Source organism: Typopeltis vanoorti, chromosome 3 (genome assembly GCF_054136105.1).
Source record: "Typopeltis vanoorti isolate ZY-2024b chromosome 3, IOZ_Tvanoo_1.0, whole genome shotgun sequence".
In the NCBI taxonomy this organism is placed as follows: Eukaryota; Metazoa; Arthropoda; class Arachnida; order Uropygi; family Thelyphonidae; genus Typopeltis; species Typopeltis vanoorti.
This window is the reverse complement of record NC_143551.1, coordinates 37,354,310-37,374,588: the sequence shown is the minus strand read 5'-3', so window position 1 is coordinate 37,374,588 and position 20,279 is coordinate 37,354,310. Positions and strand designations below refer to the sequence as shown.

The 20,279-nt window shown below is 36.5% G+C and overlaps 1 protein-coding gene across 4 annotated transcripts in view; it reads left to right on the top strand.

Annotated features, from left to right (window-relative positions):
- The window catches only part of Klp10A (kinesin-like protein 10A), a 469,762-nt gene that overhangs the window by 287,947 nt on the left and 161,536 nt on the right, over positions 1–20,279 (top strand). For all 4 annotated transcript variants that reach the window (XM_090390589.1, XM_090390588.1, XM_090390590.1 and 1 more), the window contains one exon: positions 1,419–1,561. In XM_090390589.1, coding sequence (XP_090246715.1) covers positions 1,419–1,561 — 143 coding nt within the window. The remainder of the gene's footprint in view (positions 1–1,418; positions 1,562–20,279) is intronic.

The window sequence follows — 20,279 nt, the reverse complement described above, 5'->3', positions numbered from 1 at the left end:
GTGCCAAGGCAAGAAGTCTGGAAGTGTTTCAGGGAGAAGAAGGTACCAGAGAAATAAGTCAGGTTGGTGCAGTAGATGTACAGAAATGTGAAGACAAGAGTTTGGATCTGTGTGGGAGAGACAGAAAGTTTTCAAGTGACAGTTGGCTTGCATCAAGGGTCAACATTAAGTCCGTTCCTGTTTAATATTGTGATGGAGGAGGTGAGAGAAGACGTGCCTTGGACTATGTTGTATGCAGATGACATCGGGCTGTGTGCAGAATCAAGAGAAGAAGTGGCAGCTAAACTGGTAAGTTGGAGGAAAGTACTGGAAGAGAGAGGTATGAGACTGAGCAGAAATAAGAGAGAGTATTTGTGTTGCAAAGTGGATGGCAGCCAGGAGACAGATCTGGAAGGAAATGTCATCAGGAAGGTCAGTGACTTTAGATTCTTAGGTTCAACAGTGAAAGAGGATGGAGAGACTGAGAAGGAAGTGGGATGGAGGAACTGGAGAGAGAGTGCTGGAGTGCTATGCAATAAGAGGATGCCGATCAATCTAAAAGGCAAAATCTACAGGACAGTAGTGAGACCAGCTATGCTATGGAAACCGTGGCCCTAAGGAAAAATAACATCAGCAGGATGGAGGTAGCAGAGATGAGAATTCTTAGGTGGATGTGTGGTGTGACCAGAAAGGATCGTCTGAGAAATGACTATGTAAGGGGAACGGTGAAAGTTATGAACTTAGGAGCAAAGATACATGAGGCAAGGTTGAGATAGTTTTGTCACGTGATAGAGAAGGAAGGAAAAGTATGTAGGAAGAAAGGTCATGCAGATGGATGTGCAGGGGACGAGGAAGTGTGGGTGGTCAAAGAAGAGATGGTAGAAGAGGACTTGAGGATGAAGAACTTGGATGTGATTACAGCCCAAGACAGGATGTGGAGGAGACTCGCTACAAACAGCACCCTACTTAAGTGGGACAAGCTGCTGAAGAAGGTGCTAAATAAATAAATCCCCGGAATCGCCATATAGTATCGTCTTCACTCTCCCCTCTTTATAAACACAATTAAAAACAGATTTGTAGGAAAGTGCAAGTTCAGCAAGTTGCATTACCATAAATATTTCTGTTGCATATTCCATTCATTAGTTCACAAGTATTTTTTATGTGTACTTTTTGGCAAAAAAAAAGTATTTTATAGGGTTTACATGATGCTCTGTAGTGTTCTTGATTAACTAAAGCAACAAGAATCAAAAATATTTTAAGTGTTATTGGTTATTATTCTACCTGAAATATCCTGGACAGTGTCTAAATTTTTAGTAAATTTTTTTAAGATTGATTTACATGTTTATTAGCATATGTGTTCTTAATTCTCTATTGTCTAAAAATTCTCTTAATTTTTACATGGTAAAAAAAAATGTAGCTAATTTATTTCATTTATTTAGGTATTTGATTTATTAAATAATAAGTTAAAATTGAGAGTTTTAGAAGATGGTAAACAGCAAGTTCAGGTAGTTGGATTGCAGGAGCGTGTAGTAGAATGTGTAGATGATGTGTTGAGGCTTATTCAGCATGGAAATAATGTGAGGTATGATAAAACATTTATTGCAGCATAGCTATTATTATATAGAAAAAGTTTCAATTTTGCTTTTATTTGGTTTGACTATTGTTGCAGGAGACTGCAGCTTGCCTTGTATTTACTTGACTTCTAATGCAATATGCTGCTAATCTTGAGGTGCCATATATTCTGATTTTAGAGCTTTACATACAAAGGAAATCATAATCTCTATATTGTATTGCGAATTTCATGCTATAGTGGATGTTTCAGAGACATTTTGCTATTTTTTGTAATGATTGTTGCTTAAAGAAACAGGAATAATTCTAGCCAAGGTATCTGAAATATCTTGCACAGTGGTTATTAATGTTAACTTTCTCTGAAAGTGAGGGTTATGGCAACTGGTGATCATAAGAATTCTAATTCATTTAAAGGACTTGGGTCTCTTGCACATCTTATAAAATACAGCAATCCTTTCCCATTTTATAAGAAGATGGGCTTTTCAGACTTATTTACCATAAAACTTGGGATGATACCATGTTATTTTCTAGATGGACAAAATCAACTATTGCTATAGCACACTTTAAGGACCACAGAAATAGTTGGGTGAATGGGATAGTTTCTTTAGAATGGTGTTATACTTATGGCACTTAACTATCAAAAAAGTTTGCTCTTTTTTATTATTGGTTGTAATGGTGTTTGTGTTCGCTATAGCGAGAGAGTTGATTGTGATATGCGTCTCTTGTTGTAAATTATGCCTTATCTGCTTAGGCATTAATTCCAAACATCTCAATCTAAAATCTTCCATATCAGTTGAATTACTGTTAAATTTTGGATTTTTATTTTTTTGACTACACTTGTTTAGTTATTATTTATTTTCATTTCCCCCCCCCCCCCCCATTTAAGACCCTCACGTGAAAGGTTGCAAACTTATAGTTACATAACTCATCAGTGCCATATGTGTGTAGATAGCTGAAATCTTAATATCATATATTGAAAGGTAGCTTGTTCAAATTGCTTATAAAAAAAAAAAGTTTAAAGGAAATAGCTATCCAGAGTTAATCGTGCTGTAAATAAACCCACTTAGAACTATGATATATATTTAAGTGGGGATAACATCTTCACTTTGTCGTTCAGCTCTGAGTGTGAATCCAACTTTGGAATGGATGTTTGTGAAAGTCTGCATCAAACAATTTTGTAATTCTCCAATTGTTATATTATTCTTTTTTTAAAGTTGATATAATGAAAGCTCTAATCTGATCATCTGAAATTTGACCTTGCAAATAGCTAATTTACTGCTGTTGTCCTTTCACATTTTCAAGTTTCTAATGGGTCTTTTCATCTTAAGTATTGATATGTACTGTTGATTACATTTCCAGATATTTTCTATTAGCAATATTTGTCATCACCTTGTTGCAATGAAGTTTGGAATCATGGAATGAATCACCAACTTTATTGTGGTTTATGGTAACTTTTTATGGTTTCTTCTAGTTTAGTCATCATGGACCTGGTATTTTTCCTATCTTTGCAGAAAGCAAAGTTCTCATTACTTTGAAAAATACTCCTGACATCCAGAATATCCTTATCTTCAGTTTTTTTTGTCACTTTTGCGGAGTTTCATTCCTTTTGAAATAAAAGGAAATGGGGTTCTGGGGAATTAATACTCCATTTCATTTTCTTTAAAACAACAAAACAAAAGCATTTTGCTACCATCACAATATTTATCTTCTATATTATTTCCAGAATTTTCTGATGACTTGTTAACTTCGTTTACACACCTTAGATTTTCTATATTTTTGTGTATTCTCTAAGAGCACATTATTATTATTATTACTATTATTACGTGACACCTCCCGGGAGTCCAAAGACTCATCAAGGGAGAGGTACCTACTCTACAACTCCGTCTCCGCCATTCACTCATTCCACCAACGGCATCTACTACCCACCACCACTAGTATTTTCACAGACAATCGCAAACATTCATATCCACGGCAGGATTTGAACCCGCAGCCTTTTGGTTGGAGAGCGGATACACTAACCACTCGACCAACCAGGCCGGCAATATATTATCTATTCCTATCCTCTGCAGCTTGTATACCAACTTATGTGATAATCTATCAAATGCTTTTGCAAAGTCCAAGAATGTCACTGTATATGATTCTCCCTTATCCAACAAATTCATCACCTTATCATAAAATATAAGTAGATTGCTAAAACAAGACCTGCCCTTCACAAACCCATCATCAAGTTTATAGGATAGATGCAGAAAAAAATTTCCAACAGATGGTGAGTGGGAGTAATGATTAGTGTGTTGTAATGACTATTTCTACTCCACAAGTTTCCAGTTTCATTAAACTGGGACCTTTCAGATTTCTTTCACTTCATAATAATCCATTTTATTTGCTAACCAGGATTTTTAAGAAAATATTTTCAAAAAAAAGCAACAAGCAGAGAGAGAGAGAGAGTCATGGTTTTTTATTTTATTTTATTTTTTTTTAACAAATACAAAATTAAAGTACTAAAGTGTTTATTAAAACTTCAAACAGCTGAGGTGGCTTCCAAACTCAAACTCAACGCAAGCTGTTAGCAGGGAACTCTAACAATCACAGTCTGGCACATAACTCATTATCTGCAAGCTTTTTATGGTTTCTTCTAGTTTAGTCATCATGGACCTGGTATTTTTCCCATCTTTGCAGAGAGCTGATGGCATAATTCTGTAGTCAATACAGTCAATATTTTCTTCAGATTTAATTTTGTTTTGTTCTTCTTAGAGATTTGGGTTCTTGCTTTCCAACTCCACTTTTTTAATCAGTAATCACATGCTGAGTCTACAGTACACCCAACAGTTGTTTGACTTTCTTCTCCCAACTTAATACATATTTTTCTTTTAAATTGGCTGCTCATTCTTATTCCACTTAACCCTGGATAATGGTTACATAATATAGGCTACCTTTTGTAATATGAAAATGTTTCGTTCTTCCATACTGGAAATTCCATGGACATGAATAAGTCTCATCGTCCAAAGTATTTGCTAAAAGACATTGTTTAATTTTTCAGCACTACCGTGTTAAGACATCTCATCATCAAATTCCTGCCATGTACCCTCAAGGGGTGTATAGGATATGATAGTACTACATGAAAAATTTACATAATTACGCACTTCTTATCTACAATTATCCTCCAAATCAGTCTGTTTCCTGTCAAGACTCCAACCTTACCAGATCTTATATTTCTATCTTCTAAGGCACTTTTTACCGTATCAATCTTCCTGTATCTTGGTTGTCCTCTGGGTCTTTTTCCTACCAACCTCGTAGAGAACACTTGTTTTTATTATTATTATTTTGGGCTACTCCAGGGAGTCCTTAGACTCATCGAGGGAGGCCCTAAACATCATGTCCACACAACTATACGACATTCTCACAGTATCTATCATACCTTGCCTTGAACTCGCTCACTGCCATAGCACCCACAACAGACTCAGGCAGCTTATTCCACTCATTTACCACTCTAAAAGTAATGAACCCAGCTCTAACACCCCTGCTAACCACACTCTTGCCCAGCTTCCATAGGTGTCCCCTAGTTCTCCCACCACCAGTCCTGATCTCAAAAATATCCTCTGAATTAATCCTATAGAATCCTTTTAGCAATTTGAATGTCTCAATCATATCTCCCCTTTTCCGCCTATCAACTAGTTTCTGCAACCCACAAATCTTCAACCTGTTCTCATATGGTTCATTCCATAGACCTGCTATCATCTTAGTCACTCGCCTCTGGATCCTCTCCACCTCCTCCCCATCAAGAAGGAACCGGGGTGACCAAATCTGGGCACAGTAGTCGAGATGAGGTCTTATCAGGGCTCGGTACAGAGGTACAATAACTTGCTTGTCTCTGCTCGTCAAGGTATTTTTCAACAACCAAGTGAGTTGATGAGCTGATTTAGCTACTTTTGCAATGTGCCCCCTAAACTTCATCTCCCTATCCACCGACACTCCCAAATCCCTGGCCTCATCAATCTCTTGGAGTACAGTTCCACCAATGCGGTATACCGCTGCTAATCTTTTCACCCCAAAATGCATAACCTTACATTTTGTCACATTAAATTGACATCCATTCTCCTTAGCCCAGAACTCCAATCTATCTAAGTCCTCCTGCAAGACTTTGACATCTTCTGCATTCACTATCGCCCTACCCAACTTTGCATCATCAGCGAACAAATGAACTGTTCCACTTAGATCCTTACCTATATCGTTTTGCTAATCTTTCCTTTCCCATTCTGTTTAAGTGACCATACCACCTGAGATTAGCTCTGCTAACGCATTTCTGGATGCTGACAATATCAAGTTCTTTCCTAACATCCTCGTTTTTAATATGATATTGCCATTGATGCCATCTGTTCATGCCCCTAATCTTTCTCAGGATTCTCATATCTGTGGTCTCTAGTCTTTGGTCAAGTGTTTTACTTCTGACCCAGCTCTCAGATCCATAAGTTAAAATTGGTTTAAACACTGTCTTGTATACAGCTAATTTAGTGTTTTGGCTAATTTCTTTCTTATTCCATATAAATTTATTCAGTTGACTTCCTACCATACCAGCTTTGTTGATTCTGTTGTCTATTTCCATATTTAATTTACCATCTTTACTAAAAATTGTGCCTAAGTAGCTGAAATGTTTTACTTGTTCTATAGGTTCTCCATTCACAAAGCAGTTGATATTTTCACTCCTTCTGCCTATTTTCATTGTCTTTGTCTTGTTATTGCTGACCTTCATACCATATCTGTTACAACAGTTATTAAATTTAGTCTGGGAATCTTGCAGACTTGTAGTGGATTTATTTAGAAGTATAACATCATCCACATAAAGCAAAGAGCTGATATTAACATCTCCCATTTTGATATCAGGTTTAATACCACTTTTCTTCATAATGTGATCCATGGGGATAATGTACATCTGGTGTCAGACAAGGTACATTATCCATGGGGATAATGTACCTTGTCTGACACCAGATTTAACATTAAACCATCTTCGTGTACTTCAATTCTAACTGCTGACTTACAACTCTAATAAAGAAATATCAAGTATTGCTTGATATAATGCCCCATTGACACTATATAACTGTAGCGTATTGAATAGCTTCTCTCTTGCTACCTTGTCATATGCCTTTTCCAGATCTACAAAACTTAAATACAGATCTTTGTTATATTCCTATGATTTCTCAACTATTGATTGTAAAGTGAAAATTTTATCTTGGCAGCCTCTGTTTGGCCTGAATCCAGCTTGTTCTTCACCAACTTTTCTTCCACAATTCTTCTCAACCGTTTCTCAAGTATACTTGCGTAAATCATACCAGGAACGCTCAGTAGAGAAATATCTCTGTAATTCTCACATTCGGTTTTATTTCCCTTTTTATATAAGGGAACTATGAGAGTTCTACTCCAATCATCTGGAATTTGTCCTTCTGTCCAGGCCCTCTGAACTTTGCAGTGCAGCTACTGTAAGACTAATACCTCCATACTTGAGCATTTCTAGTCCAATATCATCTACCTCTTCTGCCTTTCCACATTTCAGACCTTTAATGGCTTTTTATATTTCAAGTATGGATATATATTCCTGAATGCATGCCTGTGGAGTGTTTTTTTACTATTTTTGCTATCACTGCTTGTTTCATTTAGCCATTTTTCAAAATAATTACTCTGTACTTCAAGGATATCTTTTTCTCCAGTTTTCTTGTCACCTTTATCTTCTCTAATTCCTTTTGCAACACACTTTCCGCCATTCCTAAGCTTCTTTGACAACCTCCAGAATATCTTGCCAACTTCTTGATATTTATTTTCTATGTTCTTACCAAAATCTTTCCATGACTTTTGTTTAGCTAGTTTTACACAGTATTTAGCTTTCTTACATTTGTTTCTGTATTCTCTAAGAGCACGAGGTGACTTATTTGCCAGAAGTTATTCTTTCTTCTTTTCCTTCACTATCTCTTTAACTTCCTGTGTCCACCATGGAGATCTGATTTTTCTCTCCTTTTCATACAACCTCACCACATTCCTCTCTGGATGAATCAATCAGGGTTTTCTTCAAGGCTTGCCACTGAATCTCCAAGATTTGGTTGCTGTTCTCAAACTCTTTCATTTTTTTCTTCAATAATGTTTGTGTATTTTGTCTATAGTTCACATGAACACAGTGGATGTGAACCAATTCAAACCTTAATTCGTGCAATTTTGCCATTCTCATTTCCTATGTGAGATGGTGCATTGTCTTGATGAAAGAGCACTTTTTTATGCACCAATCTTGCTGTTTTTTTTCTTCAATTCTTCTTTTAAACAGTCCAACGAAGATGCATAATAGACTCCTTATGGTCTTACCTGTTTCAAATAGTCTATCATGATAATTCCTAGGGAATCCCTAACAACAGTGGCCATCACCTTCCCTGCTGACAAAACGGTCTTTCAGTGCTCTTTCACTGGGCATTATCCACTGTTTTGACTGCTGCTTGGATCCAAGTTTCGTCATGGTCATTTTAAATGTTTGCCAGACGAGAACTACTCATCGCACATGGCTAAAATTTTGTCACTGGTCATGAAAAAGGTGATACGTGCCGACACTGGTATGAATGGACAAATTGTGTTGCCATCTATTGGAAATTTACCAAACTTTTCAAATAACTCTCGTATAACATTCTGTATTTATTGCTCAGAAAGATCTCATCAGTTTTTGTCTTTTTTTGTTTCAGTCACCCCTATTATGTCGATCTGGTACTTATCCAATTCCTCAGCTAGCTTCATTTCTTTGTTATTCACATTTCTGATGTTGATAGTACCGATCTTGAACTCTGGTGATGTTGAGTTGGGGTATGTTTTAGGATTTGTTCGATAGCAGACTTTTTGCTTTTTGTCCTGGTTCCCTGGTGAAAACAACAGGGGCCTTGTTTAACTGGACGATACCCCAACCAACATGATATTCTGTCATGTTGTACCATCATTTTATATTTTGGTTTAAGCCAATAAGAATACAATTAGGTCAGTTAAATCTCAAATTGCCAGCCCATTCTCATTCATTCAGTATCCAGGTAGATATCTAACAGGGTGCACCATGAGAAGGTGAGGATTGGACATTAAAGCAGAAGCCCCTGTTGGATCTCCTCTCAGTTATACAGTGAATTCTTCTTCATAAATGACAGTGATGAATAATGAAATCTGATCTTATCATTATTTCTAGTTGTACATCTTAGGTGATATGTTAAAAAAAATTACCATGTAGAATTAAAAATGAAAATTGTGTTTTATCCATGTGAATATTCAAAATCTCTTATATACATCAGTCTAATTTTTACATAAGCAGTATTGATGACATCAGTATGACATATGTGAAAATGGAAGCAAGTAATGCAGTGAGCAGACCAGAGAATCCCAGTTAAGGCAGAAGCCCTTGTAGTTTCTCTTTTTAGAAGCTTAGGTTGGATGGGTTAGTTGCCTCTGCTTTCAGAAGGAATACCTTTCCTTTAGGAAACAATTGTTTGCTTCCCCCCCCACCCCTTCATGTTGGTATGACAGTTCTTATGAATTTTACATGACAGTATGGTTGAGTAGTTTAATTTCATTATTATAAGTGGTCTTGAGGATTACAAAATATTTCCATTTTCTATTTATAATAATTATATGTAATATTTTCCCCCCCAGCTTTCATCTCTTTTGATGACTCCACTGTTTATGTTGCATTTTGCAGTGACATCCTTTTATGTTACTCCCAACCCCAGCAAAGATGGTTTTTGGTAGCAAAGTTTAAGTCTAACTTCCTACTTAAAGTATCTTTTTTTATGATAATAATAGTAGCATCCAATCCCAGTACATGATTTTTGATGCATTAGATGAATTTTAATGTTATTTTTTAGTGATGTACCTTGATGGTTGATGTTTAAATCCCATATAACAAATAAAGATATATCCATTCTGTTGAAGTTTTACATAACTTCAGCAATGTTATTTCTATCCTCAATTCCTTTCTCTCACCTCCCCCACCCCCCCATGAAAAGATGGAAATGTAAAGCAAATAATATAGTTGGGGAGGCTATGGATCCCTGATTCATCTCACCAAGACAAAATATCAAACATGAACTTTAGGGTTCCATTAAGTCGAATCGTGATTGCACAGTTTGAGGTGAATATCATTTACCACAAAGGCGAGAATTTGTTAAGGAACCAATAATAATGAAAAGTGAGGTGATATTAGCAATGGAACAGCTGTCAAAAGGAAAAGCTCCTGGGGCTGATGTGTCAGTGGAATTATTGAGAGCAGCTGGGGAAGTAGTGAATATACTGATTGAAATTTGTCAACAGGTTTGCAAGAAAATATACTGGACTAGAGATTGGAAAACATCAGTATTCATCTCAATTCCAAAAAAAAAAAAATCAAATGCCAGAGATTGTGAGAATTACAGAACTATTGCTTTAATTTCACATGCAAGCAAAATTATGCTAAAAGTGATCAGAAAAGCATATGTGAATAGAGAAATGCCACAAGAACAGGCAGATTTTAGGAGAGGTAGAGGAACTAGAGACAAAAGAGCAAACATAGGATGGATTATGGAAAGAACAAGGGAATTTCAGAAGGAAGTATTCATCTGTTTTATTGATTATAAGAAAGCTTTTGATTGCATGAATCACAACAGACGGTGGTTGTAATGAGATCAATGGGAATACCTGAACATCTAATACTCTTGATAAGAGAGCTGTATGACAACCAAGAAGCTTCAGTAAAAAACAGTCTTTGGAGAAACATAATGTTCGAGTAGAAAAAAGAATGTGTTAGGGTTATATGCTGTCACCCTACCTTTTTAATGTTTATAGCGAATATGTTATGAGAATGGCTGATTTAGACAAAGATCCAGCTGGAATTAAGATTGGTGGCAGAAAAATAAATAATTTAAGATATGCAGATAATACAACCCTCATTGCAGAAACTAAGGAATCTGGAGCCATTGATTCTACTGGTTAAGACAAAAGGTAACAAATCTAGGCTTAATTTAAACATCAGCAAAACAAAACTGATGGCTTCTAGCAATTTAAATGAATTTATAATAGAAGGAGATAAAATAGAAATCAATGAAAGATATGATTTACTAGGGTCTAGAATTAGAAATTGTGGTAAGTGTGAAAAGGAAATTAAAAGAAGGATAGTCATTGGCAAAAAAGCTACATTAAACCTGACAAAAATTATGAAAGATAGAGGTGTGAGTAAGGGCATGAAAGATAGAACTGTCAAAGCAATGGTATTTCCAGTAGTGACGTATGGATGTGAAAGCTGGATTATTAAGAAGAAAGACAGAAAGCGAATTGATTTATTTGAATTATGGGTGTGCAGGAGACTATTAAGAATCCAATGGACTGCAAAAATGACCAATAAGGTTTTGGAGAATATGAAAACAGAATGCTCCGTGGAGATGACGATCGCTAAGCAGAAGTTCATGTTCTTTGGTCACATTATGTGAGTTGATGAATCATTGGAGAAGGCAGTTATGTTGGGGGAAGACTGAGGGAATGAGAAAGAGAGAGAGACCACAAAAGAGTTGGATGGACAATATAAAAGAACTTACCAACCTGAACTTACAATTACAACAATTTAATAATGAAAAATAAGTCGTTCAAATAGTAACTATAAGATGCAATAATGATTGTGGAAAGGAAGGAGCAAACCATAGCGTTCACCACTAAAAATAATCTGTTTTATCAAGTAGACAAAATTTCAGAATGTAAAACTTAAAAATGCGTGTGTGAGTGTGTCTGTGTGTGCACACACACACACACACCCTGTTCATACGACATGTTAAGTTCCAGACCACTGCTGTGTAGCAAAGTACTGTCTCCCCACCACACACACACACACTTGTAGATGCATGTAATGGTTTAATAATGTTTCAAGCAGTCATATATGTGAATAAATGATGTAAATAAAGCATTTAGTTATGTAAGATACACAAACAAAAAATTTTAAATACTTTTTTGTAAACAAAAAAGTTATTCTGAATAGCTTTATTTAATTTACTTAAGGTGAACACACCTACCAGTTTGGTCATCAGTCTATACCATTAAAAGTTTTTTGAAACATTTTTACATAAAAGATTGTTTCGCTTTTCACTTGTATTCTAGTGTATCACCTGAAGCTTATCTCAGTGTTTGATACATGATTATCACTAAATTTATCAATTTTAATCTTAGTATAATGCCACAGGTTTATGTGTCTTCTTTTCACTGGAAGCAACCTTATAATGAATTTTATCTCTCATTATTAACAATAAAATAACATAATAGCTATAAATCATTTATAATTCAGAGCAAAAAAAACAAAGATGCAGCAAGCAACGATGTTGTAAAAAGTTCATGAAACTGCATATTGGTCATGTCACTAAAACATGTTGTATGAGTAAATGCTGCATCGTATAAATGGACATTGGTCATAACAGAAAAGCATCATATGAGTGGATCGTTGTAAGGTATTATTGTATACATAAAAATGTTTCTGTAAAATTTAGAGAAAAGAGCAAGGCTAACAATTGAAGTACCTACTGCATTTTTACTCAGGACAGGCACTATTCATCACTAAGATCATCCTCCAACATAAAGATCTGCATTCACTGTGCACTAGTACTGTGGATGGGCAAGAACGAACTTGTTCACATTTATGTTAAAGTGCTGTAGATTAAATTCCTTGGGAAACATAAGATCATGGATAACATATAAGATCCTTATTATATTCCCATAAGATGGCAGACTGTTGCAGAGGGCAGCAGTGGAAGAAATAAATGAAAAGGAGAAATTTGTTTTGTGAGTATTCATTAGTTAGTACAATGCTTGAAATGATTTGACAGAAAGTGAGGGCTTTATTGATGCTAATTCTGATGAATAGTACCAATAGTATGTTGAATTGGATTTTAACAGTATTGATGTGAACACAGATTGTTAAGAAAATAACTATTTATTCACTTGAAAGCTAATATTTTGCTGGTATTATATACAGCACCTTCAGAGGTTGTCTCACTATTGTCACAGTTTGTTACAATAGTGAGACAACCACAATCCAGTGTAACCGTGGGGCTAGTATAAGTAATTGCAGTGTGCAACACAAGACTAAAATCCTAATTAGGCACCATGTAAGTTATATAAAAAAACAGTAGTCCAAAGTTTTACAAAAATAGTAATCCAAATAGTAGTTTTTGAAAGTTGAAAAATAGTAGTTCAATGTGCTCTGAAGATGCTGGATATAATATCAACGTAATATTAGCTTTTAAGTTAATAAATAGTTATTTTTAACAATCTGTGTTCACATCAATACCATTAAAATCCAATTCAACATGTGTGATGAACACAGAAACCTTTCCATACGGTAGTAGTAGTATTTCTAGAAGATGCAAGCAGTGGAAACTGCTTGTGCCTGTGTGAAAGTGAGTGAGGGATCATTGATCAGTCTGACTCCCTTTTTCTAGTGCTAAGAGAAAGGAGTGGGATTTCCTGTACAGAGTACAGTATCTTCAGGGAGCTCGTAGCTACCTAAAGATACTAAACTGTATTTTTTGGGAGATACAGAGTTCAATACATGGGAACATGTACTGGTGCAATTAGTCCAATACATTTATTATTATTATTATTATTATTATTATTATTATTGTTGTTGTTCCGGGAAACTCCAAGGAGTCGACAGACTCATCGAGGGAGGACCTAACATCATGTCAAGAACAACTATTCAACATTCACACAGTATCTATCATACCTTGCCTTGAACTCATTCACGGTCGTAGCACCCACAACAGACTCTGGAAGCTTATTCCACTCATTTACCACTCTCCAAGTAAAGAACCTAGCTCTAACACCCTTGTCAACCACGCTCTTGCCCAGCTTCCATGCATGGCCCCTAGTCCTCCCACCACCAGTCATATTTTCAAAAATATCTTCTGGATCAATCTTATAAAAACCCTTCAGTAATTTGAATGTCTCAATCATATCACCCCTCCTTCGCCTATCGTCCAATTTCTGCAACCCACAAATCTTCAACCTATTCTCATAAGGTTCATTCCACAGACCTGCTATCATCTTGGTCACTCGTCTCTGGACCCTCTCCACTTCCTCCCCATCACGAAGAAACCCTGGTGCCCATAGCTGGGCACAGAAGTCCAGATGGGGTCTTATCAAGGCTCGATACAGAGGAACAACAACTTGTTCGTCTCTGCATGTTAAAGTATTTTTCAGAAGCCAAGTGATTTGGTGAGCTGTTTTAGTTACTTTTGCAATGTGCCCCCTAAACTTCAACTCCCTATCCACCAACACTCCCAAATCCCTGGCCTCATCAATCTCCTGGAGTATGATTCCACCAATGCGATATACTGCTGCTATTCTTTTCACCCCAGAGTGCATAACCTTACACTTTGCCACATTAAATTGACATCCATTTTTCCTAGCCCAGTCCTCCAAACTATCCAAATCATCCTGTAAAATTTTGACATCTTGTGCACTCACAATTGCTCTACCCAACTTTGCATCATCAGCAAACAAGTGAATACTTCCTCTCAGATCCTTTCCAATATCATTGATGAACAAATTGAAAAGCAGTGGTCCAAGAACAGAGCCCTGTGGCACTCCACTAGTCACAAGACGTCTTTTAGACTCTACTCCTGAATAAACCACTCTTTGATATCTCTCCTTCAACCACCCTCTTATCCATCTCACCAACCCTATATCTATACCCATCTGCTCCAGTTTACTGATTAGGGTTCCATGTGGTATCCTATCAAAGGCCTTGGCAAGGTCCAGTAGTATCACTGTAAACCCATTACCCCTATCCAGTTCAGCCGTCACTGTGTTATAAAACGTGAGCAAGTTACTGAGGCATAATCTACCCTTCACAAAACCATGTTGTCCCCCATACAATATCCCATTTTCATCTATCCAATCCTGTATTCTTTTCTTGACTAATTTCTCTAAGACCTTGACAATGATTCCTGATATGCTAATCGGTCGGTAATTTACAACAGCAGTCTTGGAACCACCTTTATGCAGTGGAACTATTTTCCCCTCTTTCCACCCGCTCGGGACTAACCCAGACCCGAGACTCAAATTAAACAAAATGGTCAAGGGTACTGACAATTCTTTAGCTGCTTCTCGTACAACACGAGCTGGTATACCATCCAATTCCACAGATGTATTGACATTGAGTTTATGCAATAGACTACTCACCTCCACTTCATTAACCACAATTCCCGTATAATCTACTGGTTTATTCGTTTCTGCAATGTCACCACCTGGATGATATACTTTTGCAAAGTGCTCACTCAGTAACTCAACTATCTCAACTGATTCAGTTACCTCCCTACCATCGGCATTCTTTAAAATCAATCTGCCATGTACATTTTTCCTTTTACTTGCTACATATCTAAAAAACTGTTTAGGATTCTCTTTAGCCTGCATGGCCAATGTTCTTTCGTAATCCTTTTTTGCTTTTCTTACCACACTCGTCACCCTTCTGGCCTGCGCTTTATACCGTTCATGTGCCTGCCGGTCACCCTTCTCCTTAAATTCCCTCCATAGTTGTTTCTTTTTTTGCAACTCAAGCTTAATGGTGTTATTCATCCATTTAACCCCTACTTGATTTATTATTCGGACTCTAGGTATACAGTCAGCCATTGCTTCATGCAAGCACTTCTTAACTACCTCCCATGCACTATCAACTTCTAGTCCTTGCAGTTGTACATGCCATGGCACTGAACCAATCAAACTCCTAAGCTTGTCATACTTTCCAGCCTGATAATTCCACATGTACCCTGTCTTAATTGAAAATTCTACACCTTTAGCCACCTCCCAAGTTAAGACCCTATGATCACTCTCACCGATTGGTGGCAATGTGGTCATATTTGTTACAGCCAAATCCTCAGATGTAATTACTAGGTCAAGCACTCTCTGACCCCTAGTATTTTCCATTACATGTTGTCGCAGATAGTTTAATCCCTTAATAACCGCATAAAATCCAGTTCCTTCCTCCCGTGTGTCCTCTCCTCACTCCAATCAATGCGACCATAGTTGAAATCTCCCATAATAATCACCCTCCTTCCACCCATTTCTTCTATTTGCTTGTGCATACTGTCACCACCATCTTTTCCATCACCTGGTCTATAGCAGCACCCAATTGTATATTTAGTTCTGCTAGCCACAATCTCACACCAAATGGCCTCAAATGTGCTCTTTTCTTTATCCTGCAATTCAACTTCTATTCTCCTTGGCTGGAGCTCATCAGCTATCATCAACAATACTCCTCCCCCCATTATATTCTCTCTGTCATTCCTGAACACACTATACCCATCACATTCAATCCCACTAGTTATATCATCTACAGTCAGCCATGTTTCACTAATACCTATAACCTGTGGTCTGGAAGCCAACCATAGCCAAAAACTCTTCCTTCTTGTTCTTAATACTCCTGGTATTAGTGTACATGAATTTAAGACCCCCATTAGCCCCAACCCTACCTTGATGCCTTATATTAACTATCCCACTCAGATTTGTTGTCCTTATTTGCTCTGGCATATTATATTCATTCTTACATTCAACTGCCTCCATAAGGACTGTATCTCTACTCCCCCCCCTAACAAATCTAGTTTCCCTGAATTTGCACATCCACTACATTCAGCAACACTTTCTCAAGTCTTCTTACACCGTAACCATTCAAATGCAAGCCATCCATCTTATATAGATCCTTTCGCCCATCAAACTCACTCCACACATCCACAAATTCCACACCACTCGTCATACATAACCCACGCATAAAGTCATTCGCAATTATAGCCCTCCTTTTAAACATTTCACTGTCATACCTTGGCAAAAGACTAATCATTCATGGGAACAATATTCAATCGTTAGATGGATTTGTACAAAGTTAGACGTGTGAAGTTAAAGTAATGCCTTGAGCGAAAAAGAAAAACCTAATTTTTTTGGAGGCAGTGAAAGCAATATTTGGAATATGCTTGTGCCAAGAGAAATTTGAGGTTAGTGTTATCCCAAGAAGATAAATCTCAACACATGAGAATTTAGGTGTTGTCAAAAGTAAGGCTGGATGCTAACATTGGTCAATCTCCCTCTTAATATCCTTGTTTTTAATGATACTGCATTTGATGTCCTCTAATCTTGCTCAGACAGTTCTCAGCTCTCAGATCTATAAGTTAAAATTGGTTTGAACACTGTCCTGTGTATATCTAATCTCTTTTTTATTCCATATAAATTTATTCAGCTGATTTCCTACCATGCCAACTTTGCTATTTATTTCCATATTTAATTTGCAATCTTCACTAATCATTGTGCCTAAATAGCTGAAATGTTTTACTTGTTCTATAGATTCACCATTCAGGATTCAGTTGATGTTTTCAAAGTTTCTACCTATATTCATTGTCTGTCTTCTTTATTGCTTATTTTCATGCCAAATTTATCACAGCAGTTACTCACTTTGTGACTAAAGTCAGGGAATCCTGAAGATTTGTATGAGATTTATTTAGAAGTATAATGTCATTGCTAAAGCAAAGAGCTCAGATTAACATTTTCAATGTTGATATTAAGTTCAATACCACTTTCCTTCACAATGTGATCCATATAGATGATGAATAATGGTGGATATAATGTACACCCTTGTCTTATACCTGACTTAACATCAAACCATCTTCCTATACCTCCTTCAATTCCACCTCAAATGCAGATTATGCATTGCTCTATATAATGTCACACATATCATATAACTAGCATTTTTCAAAAACCTTTTCCCTCGACATCTTCTCATATGCCTTTTCCCTCGACATCTTCTCATATGCCTTTTCTAGAGCTCATCATTATCAAATTCCTGCCATGTACCCTCAAGGGGTGTACAGGATATGATAGTACTACATGAAAAATTTACATCATTACTAACTTCCTATCTACAATTTTCCTCCAAATCGGTCTGTTAGTTGTCAAGACTCCAACATTACCAGATCTTGTATTTCTATCGTCTAAGGCACTGTGTACCGTATCAATCCACCTATATCTTGGTCTTCCTCTGGGTCGTTTTCCTGCCAACTTGGCAGAGAACACTTGTTTTGCTAATCTTTCCTCACCCATTCTGTTTAAGTGACCATACCACCTGAGATTAGCTCTGCTAACGCATTCCTGGATGCTGACAATGTCAAGTTCTTTCCTAATATCCTTGATTTTAATATGATATTGCCATTGATGCCATCTGTTCATGCCTATAATCTTTCTCAGGACTCTCATATCTGCGGTTTCTAGTCTTTGGTCAAGTGTTTTACTTCTGACCCAGCTCTCAGATCCATAAGTTAAAACTGGTTTGAACACTGTCTTGTATACAGCTAATTTAGTGTTCCGAATAATTTCTCTCTTATTCCATATGAATTTATTCAATTAACTTCCTACCATACCAGCTTTGTTGATTCTGTTGTCTATTTCCATATTTAATTTACCATCTTCAGTAAAAATTGTGCCTAAGTAGCTGAAATGTTTTACTTGTTCCACAGGTTCTCCATTTACAACACAGTTGACATTTTCAATGATTCTGCCTATTTTCATTGTCTTTGTCTTTTTATTGCTGACCTTCATACCATATCTATTACAACAGTTATTCAATTTAGTCAGAGAATCTTGCAGACTTGTAGCAGATTTATTTAGAAGTATAACATCGTCAGCATAAAGCAAAGAGCTGACATTAACATCTCCAATTTTGATATCATGTTTAATACCACCTTCCTTTATAATGTGATCCATAGAGATAATGAATAACAGCAGTGATAATGCACATCCTTGTCTCACACCAGATTCAACATTAAACCATCTTCCTATACTTCCTTCAATTCTAACTGCTAACTTACAACTCAAATGAAGACAAAGTATTGCTTGATATAATGCTCCATTGCAACTATGTAACTGTAGCGTATTGAATAGCTTCTCTCTTGCCACCTTGTCATATGCCTTTTCCAAATTGACAAAACTTAAATACAGATCTTTGTTATATTCCCATGATTTCTCCACTATTTGTCGTAAAGTGAAGATCTGATCCTGACAGCCTCTATTTGGTCTGAATCCAGCTTGTTCTTCACCAAGCTTTTCTTCCACAATTCTTCTCAACCGTTTCTCAAGTATACTTGCATATATCTTACCAGGAACACTCAATAGGGATATACCTCTGTAATTCTCACATTCAGTTTTATTTCCCTTTTTATATATGGGTACTACTAGAGCTCTACTCCAATCATTGGGAATTCGTCCCTCTGTCCAGGCATTCTGAACTATGCAGTGCAGCCCCTGTAAGACTTTTATACCACCATACTTCAGCATTTTTGGTCGAATATCATCTACTCCTGCTGCCTTTCCACATTTCAAGCCGTTGATGGCTTTTTCTACTTCAAGTATGGATATGTATTCCTGACTGCATTCCTGGTCAGTGTTTTTTATCACTGTGCTGTCATCACTGCTTGTTTCATTTAGCAAATTTTCAAAGTAATTTCTCCATACTTCAAGGATATCATTTTCTCCCGTTTTCATTTCACCTTTATCATCTCTAACTCCTTTTACAGCACTCTTTTCTCCATTCCTAAGCTTCTTCAACAACCTCCAGAATATTTTACCACCTTCTTGATATTTATTTTCTATATTCTTTCCAAAGTCCTCCCATGACGTTTGCTTAGCTAGTTTTACATAGTGTTTAGCATTCTTGCATTTGTTTCTATATTCTCTAAGAGCACAAGTTGACTTATTTGACAGGAACTTTTGATATGCTTTCGTCTTTTCCTTCACTGCCTCTTTAACTTGCTGTGTCCACCATGGAGTTCTCATTTTTCTATCCTTGCAGACAACTTCACCACATGCCTCTCTAGCTGAATCAATCAGGGATTTCTTCAAGGCCTGCCTTTCCACATTTCAAGTTTCTGACAGCTTGCTCTACTTCAAATACTGACATGTATTTCTGCCTGTATTCTTGTTGAGTGTTTTCTCTCACCTTGCTTGCTGTCACTGTGTGTTTCATTTAGAAACCTTACAAAATAATTACTCCTGATATCTTGAATTTTCATGCCACCTTTATTATCCCCGATTTCTTTTACAGTACTCTTTGATTCATGTCTAAGCTTTTTCAATAGCCTCTAGAACATCATTCCACCTTTCTGACATTTATTTTATGTTCTTACACACAGTCTTCCCATTACTTTCGTGGGCTGGTTTTACAGTGTTTTACTTCACTTGCTTACATTTTTTTTCTGTATTCTCTAAGAGCACACCTTGACTTACTTGCCAGAAACCTTTAATATGCTTTCATCTTTTCCTCGACTGCCTCTAACTTCCTGAGTCCAAGGAGCACAGAGTTCTAATTTTTCTATCCTTACAGACAACTTCATCATATGCCTGTCTGGCTGATTCAATATTTTTCTTCAGGATTTGCCCCTAAATCTCCAAGAATTGATTCTTCTTTTCGAATGCTTTCATTTTTTCTTGAACAATTTTTGTATATTTCAGTTTACAGTTTACACCTGAAAGCTACTCAACTTTGATTGGTTTTAACACTTTCTTACATATTCTTCTTTTTTACATAAAATTCAGTTTTATCTTGCCACAAAACAATTTACTCATCCAAAGTATCAGTCTATATACATATTGTTGTAGGTGATGTTTTAAAAACGAAATGTCATGATGATAAAACAAAGTAATACATTATTTTAATTCTCACTATACAATACATGCAT